The sequence below is a fragment of the Lithobates pipiens genome, unplaced genomic scaffold (genome assembly GCF_037356315.1).
Source record: "Lithobates pipiens isolate NorthernLeopardFrog02 unplaced genomic scaffold, aLitPip1_a1.2 Scaffold_8, whole genome shotgun sequence".
In the NCBI taxonomy this organism is placed as follows: Eukaryota; Metazoa; Chordata; class Amphibia; order Anura; family Ranidae; genus Lithobates; species Lithobates pipiens.
This window is the reverse complement of record NW_027507903.1, coordinates 183,681,900-183,697,398: the sequence shown is the minus strand read 5'-3', so window position 1 is coordinate 183,697,398 and position 15,499 is coordinate 183,681,900. Positions and strand designations below refer to the sequence as shown.

Below are 15,499 nucleotides of genomic sequence, written 5' to 3'. Positions count from 1 at the left end.
ATGACAGACTGCAAAGAGCCCTCCAGCAGCATGCTGTTGCTTTCATCTTCCCCCGATGATCCTTTCTTTGACCGCTTGAGTGGACAGGCTGCGGTGACATCACTCCCACACATGTTCACGAGAGTGACATCACCATGGTACACAGAACAGGCCAAAAATATGATCTGAGCTGCGCATGTGTGTCAGATCACATTAGCCAACAGGCAGGGGGACATTTTTGACAGAAGAGACTTAAAATGTTATCTTCTGTTATAAAAAAAATAAAATAAATAAAATGCATGCCTGTCAGCTGGTTTAACCACTTAAATCCCGGGCACTTAAAGTGGAGTGGCCCCTAAAAAAAAAAAAAAAAAAAAAAAAAAAAAAAAAAAAAAAATACAAAATTAAAAGTCAGCAGCTACAAATACTGCAGCTGCTGACTTTTAATAATCGGACACTTACCTGTCCCAGGGTCCAGCGATGTGAGAGAACAAAGCACCCCCTCGATCCCCGCTCTGCTTGCAGCGGCATTATTCTTACTGTGGGCATGCGCGAGCGGCGCAGGGCGCTGTCATCTGGGACATGTGACAGGTCCCAGATGACTCTGCTGCGCGAGGGGAAGTGATGTCACCAGCCCGGGCAAGGAAGAAGGCAGGCTACGAGGGACCCCCTAGCAACAGGTATTTAGAGATGAGTAAAAATTATATTTTTTTTCCCATGGCACCAATGAAGTGGCACTGATGAAGTGGCATTGATGAGCACTGATAGCTGGCATGGATAGGCGGCACAGATGATCATGGGTGGGCACTGATAGGCGACATTGTATTATATTGTACTGATGGATGCCTATCAGTGCCAAATAATAATGCATGCCAATCAGGCTCTTCCTATTTACACTGATCAGCCGTGATTGGACACGGCTGATCATGTGGTAAAGAGTCTCTGTCGGAGACTATTTACCGAGAACGTAGTTGCGGGGTGTCAGACTGACACCCCGCAACAACGATCGCCGCGATGCGTGCCCCCGGGGGCGCGCAGCGGCTCAAAATCCTGAGGACGTCATACGACGCCCGGTCAGGTTTTTGAAACCACTTTGCCGCCGTCATTTTGCTATAGGGCGGGCCGCAAGTGGTTAAACACAAAGACTTTACTACCACTTTAAAAATGTAATTGTTCAAGAACCTTTTCCTGTTAAAAACAAACTACCAGCGTAAATCTATAGATACACACACACACACACACACACACACACACACACACACACAGAATATAGTAACACCGCTCTAGGACAATGACAAGTTCAAAACAGTTCTCGGTTAATGAGCCTAAGGCCGGGTTCACACTGGTACAACATGACAGTCATACCACTTTGGATCCAACTTTTCCCTGCGACTTGAGGCCGACTTCAATGAACAGGGATCCAACTGATCCCCACGGTGTCTGGTATGAATCTTTAGGGGGAACTTCTCGACAAATGTAAAAAAAAAATAAAAAAGGAAAGGCATGGGTTCCCCCTCGAGGAGCATACCAGGCCCTTGGGGCTGGTATGGATTTTCAGGGTAAACCCCACGCCAAAAAAACAGCATTGGGGTCACCCCAAAATCCATACCAGACCCTTATCCGAGCACACAGCCCGGCAGGTCAGAAAAGAGGGTGGGGATGAGCAAGCACCCCCCCCCCGAACCGTACCAGGCCGCACGTCCTCAATATGGGGCAGGAGGGGCCCTGCGTGTGTCCCCCCCCCCAGAACTTTGTCCCCATGTTGATGAGGACAAGGGCCCCTTTCAGACAACCCTGGTTGTCGGGGGCTGCGGACGGGGGGGGGGGGGGGGCTTATCGGAATTTCCCTTTAACAAGGGAGCCCCCAGATTCTGGCCCCTCACCCTACGTGAATGAGTATGGGGTAAATTAATTTAAAAACCTGTGCAATGTGTTTTTTTTGTGAATGGGTAGGTGTACAATTTACTCTATACTTATTCACATAGGGTGGGGGGCTGGAATCTGCCCCCCCCCCCTTGTTAAAAGGGGGCTTCCAGAGTCCGATAAGCCCCCTGCCCACAGACCCCGACAACCAACGGCCAGGGTTGTTGGGAAGAGGTCCTCATCAACATGGAGATGGGGGGGGGGGGGTTAGACACCACCCCCCGCCCCCAAAGCACCTCGTCTCCATGTTCATGACGACAAGGGCCCCCTCCTGACAACCCTGGCTGTTGGTTGTCGGGGTGACCCCCCCCCCCCCATGATGGCATCCAGCCTTGTGCGGTTTTGGGAGGGGGGGGGGGGAAAGCTTGCTCATCCCCACCCCCTTTTCTGACCTGCCAGGCTGTGTGCTCAGATAAGCATCTGGTATGGATAATGGGGGGACCCCAATGCCGTTTTTTTGCCGTTAAAATTCATACCAGACAGAAAGGCCTGGTATGCTCTTGGAGGGGGAACCCATGCTTTTTTTTTTTTTATTTTTTTTTTATTTGGAGAGTTCCCCTTCAAGATCAGCAGAGCACAAGTTGCATGCCAAAGTCAGATCCGTTAGGACGTAGATCCGACTTCAGTGATATTCAATGGGCTGAAGTAGGATCAAAGTAGTGCAGGGAGCATTTTCAAAGTCGGACCAGTTAAAAGACAGGTCCCATAGGGAAACATTGATTTTCACACGTCATGTGACATGAGCGCCCAATGTCGGAGCATTTGTCGTACCAGTTTGAACCTGGCCTCACAGTACATCAAAATAATGCATAGCTTATTATTAACCACTTCCCACCCGGCCAATGTATATATACGGCCGGGTGGGAGCCGCCTGCTCCTGATAGGACGTTCAGGAACGTCATTCAGGAGCAGCGGGATCGCGCGCGCGCGCGCCCGCGCAGCGGCGCGATCCCGATGTGCTCGTGTCACCCAGACACGGCACATCTCAGATCGGCAGGAGGGCTCTGTGATTGGCCCTCCTGATCACATGACGGCCGTGTCCAATCACGGCCGTCATGTGATGTAAACAAACAGCCGGTTGCTAGGCAATCGGCTCCCCTCTCCTCACACGGAAGTCACCGCTGAGAAGAGGAGAGCAGAACGCTGCAGCCGGCTGATGATCAGTGAGTATGGGCTGCTTTTCACAGCTTTTTACTCACTGATCATCAGTGTAGTGTAAACACACAACACACCACACAGTGAAAACACAGTCCCCACATATGTCCCCAAAACACACATGTCCCCAAAACATACATGTCCCTAATAATAAAAACATGTCCCCCACATATGTCCCACTAAAATCACATGTCCCAATGATTATCTGCACACATATGTACGTGATCACCTGCACACATATGTACATGATCATTTGCGTACATATGTCCGTGATCACACAAACCAATTATTATACACTTAACGGAATTTTTTTTACCAAAAACATGTAGCAGAATACATTTTGGCTTAAATTTATGACAAAATTTGATTTTATTGGATTTCTTTTCAAATAGAAAAAAGAAAATATTGTTTTTTTCCCAAATTTCCGCTTTTTTTGCGCTTATATCGCAAAAAAAAAAAAACGGAGTCGTGAATAAATAACACCAAAATAAAGCTCTATTTGTGCGAACAAAATGATAACAATTTCATTTGGGTACAGTGTAGCATGACCGCGCAATTGTCACTGAAAGCGCTAGAGCACTGAAAGCTGAAAATTGGGCTGGGAAGGAAGGGGGTGAAAGTGCCCTGTATTGAAGTGGTTAACAGCTGTGGCAAGTTGATTTATAATTTCATGTGTTTTTTTTTTTCTGCCCTACCGCCATTAACCACTTCAGATCCGCGCTATTGCCAAATGACGGCATTAGCGCGGACCTACATTTCCAGGACTACGTCTATTGACGTCGTTCTGGTTACGAGCGGCCTGCGCGCCCCCTGAGGGGCGCGCGCGGCGCGCTCTGTGATCGGCGAGTCCGTGAGACTCGCCTGATCACCGATCCGTGTAAGGGGTTGATCCCGACCCCTTATCACGTGATCAGCTGTCAGCCAATGACAGCTGATCATGTGATAGAACGGAGCCGGTAATCGGCTATTATTCCTCCTCGCGCTGAGAGAAAAAAAAAGCCGATCACCGGCGGCCGTGATCGGGACATCAGTCCCGATCACGGCCATCAATACAAGGGACCACCTGCCACCTGCCTGTGCCCACCTGCCTCCCGCAGTGCCATCCTGAAGTAAAATAAAAGAAAAAGTAAGTGCCCCCCGTCAGTGCCCCCTGTCAGTGCCCATAGTGCCCACAGTGCCACCCACAGTGCCACCCACAGTGCCACCCACAGTGCCACCCACAGTGCCACCCAATCTGCCTCAAAGGTGCTGCACCCCAGTGCCGCCCATCAGTGCCCAGCAGTGCCGCCCATCAGTGCCCAGCAGTGCCGCCCATCAGTGCCCAGCAGTGCCGCCCATCAGTGCCACCTATCAGTGCCCATCAGTCCCATCTATCTGTGGTACCTATCAGTGCCCATCCGTGCCACCCATCCGTGCCACTTATCCGTGCCACCCATCCGTGCCATCTTATCTGTGCCCATCTTTGCCCATCAGTGCCGCCTTATCTGTGCCCATCGGTGCCGCCTTATCTGTGCCTATCAGTGCCCACCAGTGCAGCCCATCAGTGCCCACCAGTGCAGCCCATCAGTGCCCACCAGTGCAGCCCATCAGTGCCCACCAATGCAGCCCATCAGTGCCCACCAATGCAGCCCATCAGTGCCCACCAATGCAGCCCATCAGTGCCCACCAATGCAGCCTATCAGTGCCCACCAATGCAGCCTATCAGTGCCGCCTAATCAGCGCACTTCAATGAAGGAGAAAAATGACCCGTTTGCAAAATTTTATAACAAACTATTAAAACATGATTTTTTTTTTTTGCATCTTTTTTTGTTTGTTTAGCAAAAAATAAAACTCCGAGCTGTAACTAAATACCACCAAAAGAAAGCTCTATTTGTGGGAAAAAAAATGATAAAAATTTCATTTGGGTACAGTGTTGTATGACCGCGTAATTGTCACTCAAAGTGCATCAGCGCTGAAAGCTGAAAATTGGTCTGGGACTGAGGGGGGTTTAAGTGCCCAGTAAGCAAGTGGTTAAACATTGTTCTAGAAATGAACAGCGAATGAGAAAAAAAAAGGGGGAGGTTATTACTCATCTTCAGAAGGGCACACTGAGCAAAAGGCACTCAGGCAGCACACGATGAAGATGATGATGCCGAATCTGGGAGCACAGAGCATACGGAGGCTGGAGTAGACTTACCACTAGGACATAAAGAATCTATGGTCACAATTTTAAACCCTATATTCGTTTCCACACTGCACTTTATTCATTTCTGGCCTACTCCTATTACTCTAAACAATCTAGAAGTTTGTAAACATTTAGATCTCCACACATTTACCTCCTGTAATTCTGTGAAACCTTTTCACCATGTCTTGTTGATAGGTACTGCTGTGTCACACATTTCAAAAAGCCTGCCTCCTGTACTACGGGGTGCTGAGAGTTTCAGGAGGAGGGGTCAGTACAGAATTACTGCTTGCAGGCAGCAAAGTACCATGGGATATGTAGTTAAAAATTCAAAGCTACCAGCAAAACATACAGGGAACCCAGGAGGTAGTAGAAGGATAGCCAGAAGCTAAGCATAACTCGCAACATGAAAAGTTTTTTTTTTTTTATTTTTTTTTTTTTTTTTAAACCACATACGGACCGCCCACCATCGTTTTCCGTTGCTACTTTGAAGAAGGATATCATTGTTATGGCAGCAGCTAGTTGCCATAATCCCAGTATCCTGTTCTTCAGCGGGTGGTCTGCTTTCAGATAAAAGTGGTCTCTGCAGCGGATTCGGAGCAGGATCTTTTATCAGTGGCGGGAGAGGACCCCCCTCCCGCCGCACTTTGGTGCCCTCCGCTGCCTACCGGAGCCATCTGTAGCGGGGGAGGCGATTGTGTTCTTCTCCCTGTTGTTAGGTATGGAGACAAGTGAGGGGGAAGATGGCCCCCACCCGTCTCCATATCATTGCAGGGCTAAAGCGATGTCAAAAACGTCACTTCACCCATAGCTATTAAAAAAAGGACATTTTTCTTCTTCAAATGGCATTTCATATTTTTTTTTATTGCATTTTAGTGTAAATATGAGAGCGGAGGTCTTTTTGACCCCAGATCTCCTATTTAGGGAGGTCCTAGCATGCTTTTTTTCTATTACAAGGGATGTTTACATTAACCACTTCCCGACCAGCGCACGACGATGTACGTCGACAGAATGGCACGGGCAGGCATATTGGCGTACAGGTACATCCAATATTCGATGCCGCCCTGCCATCGGGAGCGCGCCGCACTCCCGCGCTGGTCGGGACCCCCGTCAGTCCGGTCGCGGGACCCGATCGCCGCGGGCATCCCCGCGATCGTCTCACGGAGCGGCCGAATGGAGGAAATGCTGTGTAAACAACATTTTTCCATTCTGCCTAGCAACTAGTGACGCTGATCTCTGCTCCATGTGATTGGAGCAGAGATCAGTGTACACTAAATGAAAGCCCAACCCCCCCACAGTTAGTAACACCCCTAGGAACACTTAACCCCTACACTGCCACCCACTGGTTAACCCTTTCACTGCCAGTGTCATTTACACAGGAATCACTGCATTTATATAGCAGTGATTACTGTATAAATGACAATGGTCCCAAAAATGTGTCAAAAATGTCTGATGGGTCCCCCACAATGTCGCAGTCACAATAAAAAATCGCAGATCGCCGCCATTACTAGTAAAAAAAAAAAATTATTAATAAAAATGCTATAAAACTATCCCCATTTTGTAAACGCTATAACTTTTGCGCAAACCAATCAATCGCTTATTGCGATTTTTTTAACAAAAATATGTAGAAGAATACGTATCGGCCTAAACTGAGGGAAAAAAATGTTTTTTTATATATTTTTGGGGGATATTTATTATAACAAAAAGTAAAAAATAATGCGTTTTTTTCCAAGACTGTCGCTCTATTTTTGTTTATAGCGCAAAAAATAAAAACCGCAGGGGTGATCAAATACCACCAAAAGAAAGCTCTATTTGTGGGAAAAAAAGGACGTCAATTTTGTTTGGGAGCCACGTCGCACGACCGCGCAATTGTCAGTTAAAGCGACGCAGTGCCGAATCGCAAAAAGTGGTCTGGTCTTTGACCAGCAAATTGGTTCGGTCTGAAAGTGGTTAAAGTGACTTTTTTTTTTTTTTTTTTTTTTTTTTTTTTAACAGTGTTGCATGACTGAGTAAATTGTCAAAGTGTGAGAGCACCAAAAGCTGAAAATTGGTTAGGAAGGGGGTTTAAGTGCCCAGTGGTTAAAGAAACAGTGTATAAATAAAAAAATAAAATAAAGACAAGAAAAAAAACACATAATGAGTAGAGTATGAAAAGGGTGTTCAAACCACACGTGAGGTATCGCCGCGATCGTTCGAGGGAGAGCAATAATTCTAGCCCTAGACCTTTAACTCAAAACATGCAACTTGTGGAATTTTGTAAATGTTGCCTATGGAGATTTTCTTTAAGAGTAAAATGTTGTCCCCATTCCACGAATAGGTGCAATTTTGAAGCGTGACATGTTGGGTATCATTTTACTCGGCATATCATCTTTCACAATATATAATACAATTTTAAAAAAAGGAAAATAAAAAATAAAAATTGGGCTAATTTTACTGTTGTCTTTTTTTTTTTAATAAAAAAAAAAAAAAAAAAAGTGTGCTTGTAAGACAACTGCCATTTTATTCTCTATGGTGTTATACATGTAGCGCTGACATCCTTGCCCATTGATGTGCTTATGTATACTTTAACCACCTCGCGCCCGCCCTATAGCCGAATGACGGCCGTAGAGCAGGCGCGTTCGTCCGGGTGGCCGTCCCTGGACGTCCTATTGTTTACTTCCGCAATGCGCGCCAGCACGGGCGCGCATCGCGGAAGTTCTGTGTTCGCCGTGTCCCCCGGGGACAGGCAAACACAGATCGCTGTAAACGGCCAATCACAGCGTGTCCAATGGGAGATGATCTCATATGTAAACATATGAGATCATCTCTCAGCGCCGCTCTCCCTCCTCACACAGACAGTGTGAGAGGGGAAGAGATGAACGGCTGCAGCGGCAGCCGTTCTGCCTTGAGTTTAAAAAAAAAAAAAAAAAAAAAAAGGTGCCATCCTCCCCCAGCAGTGCCATCCGCCCCAGTGCCACCTGCCCCCAGTGCCACCTGCCCCCAGTGCCACCTGCCCCCAGTTGTCAGTGCCATTTGTCCCCAGTGCCATCACTGCCACGTATTAGTGCCATCTGTCATCAGTGCCACGTATCAGTGCCATTTGTCATCAGTGCCACCTGTCAGTGTCACGTGCCATCTGTCATCAGTGTCACGCGTCATCGGTGGCACGTATTAGTGCCACGTATTAGTGCCATCTGTCAGTGCCACGTATTAGTGCCACGTATCTTCAGTGCCACGTGTCATCAGTGCCACGTGTCATTGTCCTGGTGCTTCAAAAGTGTAATAAATAGTCAACAAGTTAGATGTGCAATTTATGTTCCTAGAACACATGATGGCGCTACCTGCATGTTGGGCCTCTCTATGTGGCCAGGCTGTGAAAAAGTCCCACACATGTGGTATTGTAATACTCAGGAGGAGTAGCAGAATTTTTGGGGGGTGTCATTTGTGGTATACACATGCCACGTGAAAGAAATAACCTATTACAATGACAATTTTGTGGAGAAAAAAAAAATGAAAAATCTTAAATTTTGCAAAGAATTGTGGGGAAAAAATGACAACATCAAAAAGCTCACTATGCCTCTTACTAAATACCTTGGAATGTCTACTTTCCAAAAAGGGGTCATTTGGGGGGTAGTTGTACTTTCCTGACTTGTTCGGGTCACAAGAAGCGAGATAGGCCACCAGTACATCAGATGTGATCAATTTTGTGCGATTCGCACCACAGCTTGTAGACTCTCTGACTTTCACAAAGACCAAATAATATCCACTAATTTGGGTTATTTTACCAAAGATATGTAGCAGTATAAATTGTGGCCAAAATTTATGAAAAAAAATTAATAATTTGCATAATTCTGTCACAGAAACAAAGAAATATGGGGGGTTTTTTTTCAAAATTTTCGGTCTTTTTTCATTTATAGCGCAAAAAATAAAAACCCCAGGAGGTGATCAAATACCACCAAAAGAAAGCTCCATTTGTGGGGAAAAAAAGGACAAAAAAATTCATTTGGGTACAGTGTTGCATGACTGAGTAATTGTCATTCAAAGTGTGAGAGCACCGAAAGCTGAAAATTGGTCTGGGCAGGAAGGGTGTTTAAGTGCCCAGCAAGTGGTTAATGGACATTACTGTGGTTCCTACCAGAGCCATCTAGTGACCAAATATGGGTAACGCACCTGTATATCTTTACCTCAAGAACCTAGACTTGTACAGGAAGTAACTGTTGTTGTGATTGAGAAGGTTGACCTTGTTACCCAGGAGTCTGTGTGACCTACCCATGAACACTTAGACAGTGCATTCTGGGTAGGGGATGAAAGGGACCCGAGCAGACATTTTTGGTCTCTTGAGATCACGTTGCCTGCCTGTGCGGATCTGTGGGGAGGCTTCCCGGAGACAGCGAGCCTGTAGCCATCGCGGAACTTCAGCCTGTTCGGTTGTGAAGTGACCTGATGCAGCCAGAGAGACGGGGACCGGATTGAGAAGGTCCAGAAACACTCAGCAGAGAATCAGAGAACCGGATTCATTCAGTGTAGCGATACAGTGTGTCTGTCCCAGCTGACTGAGAGGCAAGCTACAGTCACCGGACTAAAGTGATAACATGGAACTCCGATCCAGTTGGTGAGCGAGTTACGGCCCACCGTTTGTTAACATTTGCACGCAGTTAGACTCACATACAGGCCTCGCTGGAATCTGTGGTTCCACGGAGGAGTAGCAAAGCAAGGGACACTGAGCAGGCTTGAGGCCTATCTTCCTTGGCGCCTCAAAGGTTGTAGATAAGTTACTGGAGTTACACCAGGAGCCCTTCAGCTTAATCCTCCATTTTCTTTGGATTACAAATAAAGGAGTGAGTTTTAGCTAGCGAAGAAAGAAGACCCCAGATAAAGTACTTTAAGTGAGATCTCATATTTAGCCTTTAACAGTAGGGGGAGCTCCCATCTCTCTCTCTCTATATCTATATACACACACATATACACTATTGTTTTTATATTGAAATATACTGTGCTGTCGTCCTACGTTGGGATGACAGCACAATTTCTGTAATCACCTGTCTAAATATTTTGCAGTAAACAATATTTCTGGCTAAGTATCAAGTTGTGTGGCGTACTGTTTTTTCCCCCCACCAGGTGGAGCCAGTGGATCCTATGGGTATAATACAGGTACTTTGCATTATCTTATATTGTACTGTATTACATTGCACCACAGCTGTGTCAAGGGGATAGAGTCAAGTTAGTGGGGTTTCTCGGTAGAGTGCAGGCCCAATTCAAACCAGCAGCTCCTTTGGGGGTCAGTACTACATACTTTTATTTTTTATGTTTGGGGGTTCTAAATAATTTTCCAGCAAAAAAACAAAAAAAATAAAAAAAAAGGAAAATAAAAAAATAAAAAATAAACACTGTTTTTAACTTGTAAACACCAAATCTCAGAAATATTTATCTGTATTGTTCATTTCCATGCGGATGTTCTAAAATGAAAATGTATGCTGTGACCATTGATTTCCTTTAATAAAAGTGCTTCTTGAAGTACCGTTAAGATGTTTGAAATACACCAACTACTAGGACATAATTGATGGGAAGCAGATTACAGGTATTCATGACAATGATGCACCTAGAAACACAGCTCAATATGAGGCTGGAGTACTAATACAAAAATGTAACAGTGGGAAGCAGCACACAATATTAACAATGCTGGATCTGGGAGTACAGCGCATAGTGAGGCTGGAGTAGTCACAGTGCTAGGACACAGGCGATGTGAAGCAGATCACACTTAATAAAGCTGTACCTGGAGGCACGGCTCATACTGAGGCTGGAGTAGTCATAGAATTAGAAGATCACACAATAACAATGTTGGGTCTGGGAGTAAAGCCCATAATAAAGTTGGAGTAGTATCAGAACAGGTGATGATGGGACACAAGTGCCATTAATAATAATTCTGGATCTAGGAGTACAGCTCGTAGTGAGGATGGAGTATTTATAGCAGTAGAACACAGGTGATGTGAAGCAGATCACAATTAATAGTAATGCTGGATCTGGTCAAACAACTCACTGTAGGACTGGAGTAGTCCTAGTACACAGGTGAGGGGAAGCAGATCGTAAAATAACATTGCTGTATCTGGGAGTACAACTCAGTGCGGAGTTGGATTAGTCATAGTAGTAGAACACATGTGAAAGGAAGCAGATGACACTTAATAACAGTGCTAAATCTGGACTTGGAGCTCAGTGTGGGGCTGGAGTACAGGTGATGATGAAAAGTGGATCATACAATAACAAAAGTTGGATCTGGGAGTACAGCTCATAGTGGGGCTGGAGTAGTTCTAGTACCGAGACACAGATGATAGGAAGCAGATGACCCTTATAAAAAACAATGCTGGCTGTGGAGACAGCTCAGTGTGGAGTTGGAGTACTCATTGTAGTAGAACACAGGTAAGAAGAGGACAATAAACAGAAAGACACTTAACGCATAGCTTCACTGCATCTGAGCACCAAAAACACTATTTAAAGTGTTTGTTACCCAAAAATAAAAAAAATAGTAGCTCCTGTTCCCCTAAAGCATGTTATACAGCACAGTGTTTGTGTTGTGTAATTTGGCCCCCTGTATCACCTAAAAAAAAAAAAAAAAAAAAAAAAAAAAAAAAAAAATAATATATATATAAATAATAATAATAATAATAATAATAATAATAATAATAATAATAATAATAATAATACCTGGCTGATCCTGCCCTCCCCCATGTAAACTGACCACAGTTTATCATGGCTGCTGAACCCTGACACCGTGGTCAGGTTACGTGGCTCTGTCATTCGCCATCTGCACGTGATAGTGTCCGCCTCCTCCCCTCCTGCTTCTTTAAAAACTAGAATATATTCAGGACATCCCCTCTATTATATAACAATGTGTGTCCCAGTGTCTGATCCAATTTAAGAAAATGCAGATTATGCCTTGTATCAGAGTGTCTCCTAGCGCTCACGTGACTCCTCAGCTCCCTCCTCTCTGGCTGACGTTAGCAGGAGTGCCTGCTATAGCCGTCAGCTGGGGAGAGGAGAGAGCGAGGAGTAACGTGGGCGCTGGGAGAAGCTCTGATATAAGGTATAATCTGCATTTTTTTTATATAACACAGGGACACATTGTTATATAACAGAGGGGATGGCATGAATAGATTATAGTGGCTTAACAACCACTTTAAGGCATTTGTTCCCCAACACTTCATATTATTGATATGTGGCTGCTGTACAATGTACATGTATGACAAAGTATCCTGTTCTCTTTGTATTGCTTCCTTGGTGTTCCTGACAGTCCCCTCTGATTTCCTATTAAAAAAAACGGACTACACTAAGCAGGAGAGCCCACCGTGGTCAGTTCTCTAGCTATGCTGGGAACCCAGTGTGCTCTCCTTCAATGATCAGACTTGTACTAACACACCCCACTGCACAGCTTATCACTGGGAAGCTCAGTGTGATGCTGTTTCCCCTCCCTCCAGTTCTTATGCAGTTGAGAACAGAGGGAATAGTATCGCTTATAAAAAAAAAAGGGGGGGAAAAAAAAAAGTATTTATAATGCTTTTTATATCTATACAAAAATGTTTTGCCTTTCATTTCTATTTTAAACCTAATGGGTTGTTTTACAAGGCGATTGTTTACAATCACTTTGATTAATTTTTAATAATCAAACCAAACTCCCCCATCCACGTCTCCATGCTTTATTCTGTTGAGAAATCACAAAAAAATAAAAAACCATCCCCTAGCATTTCTGGCTGTGGCCATCTTGAGTAAGGGCAGATGATTCATGTAGCATTTACTTCCAGGAATCCATCTGCCCTTAGCTCAAGCATACATGCAGGAGAGGGTTTTGCTAAGAAAAACCTAACTCCTATCAATGCGTGTGGGGTTGGAGTAGTTCTAGTAGAACACAGGTGATGGGAAATAGATGATACAATAACAATGCTGGATGTGGAGTAGAGCCAAGTGTGGGGTTAGAGTAGTGCTAGTAGTAGGATACCGGTGATGAAGGGAAGTAGATGATACATTAGCAATGCTGGATCTGGAGTAGTCCTTGTAGTAGAACACCGGTGATAAAGGGAAGTAGATGATACATTAGCAATGCTGGATCTGGAGTAGTACTAGTAGTAGGATACCAGTGATGAAGGGAAGTATATAATACAATAAAAGAGGGATCTGGAGTAATACTAGTAGAACACAGGCAATGAAGGGAAGTAGATGATACAATAATGCTGGATGTGGCATATAGGGGTGTGTGGGTTTTGAGTAGTGGCAGAACACAGATGATGAATGGAAGTAGATGATACATTAGCAATGCTGGATCTGGAGTAGTCCTAGTAGTAGGACACCAGTGATGAATGGAAGTAGATGACACATTGACAATGCTGGATCTGGAGTAGTCCTAGTAGTAGGACACCAGTGATGAATGGAAGTAGATGACACATTGACAATGCTGGATCTGGAGTAGTCCTAGTAGTAGGACACCAGTGATGAAGGGAAGTAGATGACACATTGACAATGCTGGATCTGGAGTAGTCCTAGTAGTAGGACACCAGTGATGAAGGGAAGTAGATGACACATTGACAATGCTGGATCTGGAGTAGTCCTAGTAGTAGGACACCAGTGATGAAGGGAAGTAGATGACACATTGACAATGCTGGATCTGGAGTAGTCCTAGTAGTAAAAACACAGGTGCTGAAGGGAAGTAGATGATACAATAGCAATGCTGGATGTGGGGTGTGGTGTTGGAGTAGTCCTAGTAGTAAAATACAGGTGATGGGAAGTAGATGATACAATAACAATGCTGGATCTGGACATATAGGGGTGCATGGGGTTGGAGTAGTCCTAGTAGTAGGACACAGGCAATGAAGGTAAGTAGATGATACAATAATAATGCTGGATGTGGAGTAGTGATAGTACCAGGACACAGGTGATGGGGGTGATCAGATGGCACAATAACAATGAGAAGGAGGAGAGGTGACACCGGAGCAGACAATGTTTATGTGATGAATAATTGAGGTCATGCAGTCACACACACAGGTGAGAGATGGGTCGGGATGAGGATGACACACACACACAGGTGAGAGATGGGTCGGGATGAGGATGACACACACACGTGAGAGATGGGTCGGGATGAGGATGACACACAGGTGAGAGATGGGTCGGGATGAGGATGACACACACACGTGAGAGATGGGTCGGGATGAGGATGACACAGGTGAGAGATGGGTCAGGATGAGGATGACACACACAGGTGAGAGATGACAGGAGACTAGAATAATAATCTGCAGTCTAGCTCCTCATTAACCCCTGGGGGGGAGGGGGGCAGAGAAGACGGGAGCCAATGATAGGCCTTCCTTACCCTGGACCGAAATCCGAGCAAACTTTCATCCAAGCTGCTCCTTCTCCCCGGCACAGAGCACAGCCCGTCGCTTCTTCCTTTACAATCCAGCGACAGAGTGAGGTGCGCTGCTCCCAGCTCTCGGCCCCCGCCTCGCACGCACAGGAGCCGCTTATCTCCTCCTCGTCGTCCCCGCCGCCTCCCTTTTCCTACTAGCCCCCTCCGCCTACTGACTGACTGAGCCGGGCACCGAACCCGCTGCCTGCTCACTGCTGGGGGTGACGTCACTACAGTACGCAAACCAGCAGCGCCAGACACACAGGTCCGCCCATTACTGGCCCTTCGCTCTATTTTTAATGCAGCCTTCTTCCTATTGGCTGGGCCGTGGCTCAGTGTGCACGTGTCCTGCTCGCCTCGCTCGCGCTTCTCAGATATCTGAGCAGAGCTGTCCTCTTCACTTCCCTGATGAGGTGACGGTGAGGGAGAAGAGGCTCCGCAATACTCAGGTGTCACCCGCCCAGGGCTATAGCTTCGGCATAGGCGTGCGCAGCACATTACATTAGGGTGTGCACCCCAAAGCTCAAACACACATACGTGTGTATATATAGATATATATATATATCTATATATAGATATATATCTATATATATATATAGATATATATATATACACACACAGTACCTCACAAAAGTGAGTACACCCCTCACATTTGTGTAAATATTATATTATATCTTTTCATGTGACAACACTGAAGAAATGACACTTTGCTACAATGTAAAGTAGTGAGTGTACAGCTTGTATAACAGTGTCAATTTGCTGTCCCCTCAAAATAATTCAACACACAGCCAAGTGAAAATGTACAAACCAGGCCCAAAGTGCCAATATTTTGTGTGGCCACCATTATTTTCCAGCGCTGCCTTAAAGAGGAGAGCCAGCTTTAAAAAATTTTTTTTAAAAGTCAGCAGCTGCAAACA

At 45.5% G+C, this 15,499-nt stretch overlaps 1 protein-coding gene across 3 annotated transcripts in view; it reads right to left on the bottom strand.

Moving 5' to 3' along the window:
* Positions 1–14,825, bottom strand: part of GRAMD4 (GRAM domain containing 4) — a 241,629-nt gene extending 226,804 nt beyond the window's left edge. The window contains exon 1 of one of the 3 annotated variants that reach the window (XM_077469837.1): positions 14,547–14,825. In XM_077469837.1, coding sequence (XP_077325963.1) covers positions 14,547–14,575 — 29 coding nt within the window. In that variant the 5' untranslated portion in view covers positions 14,576–14,825. The remainder of the gene's footprint in view (positions 1–14,546) is intronic. The other 2 variants (XM_077469835.1, XM_077469836.1) reach the window with 2 other exon arrangements.
* Between the last annotated feature and the right edge of the window lie 674 nt (positions 14,826–15,499).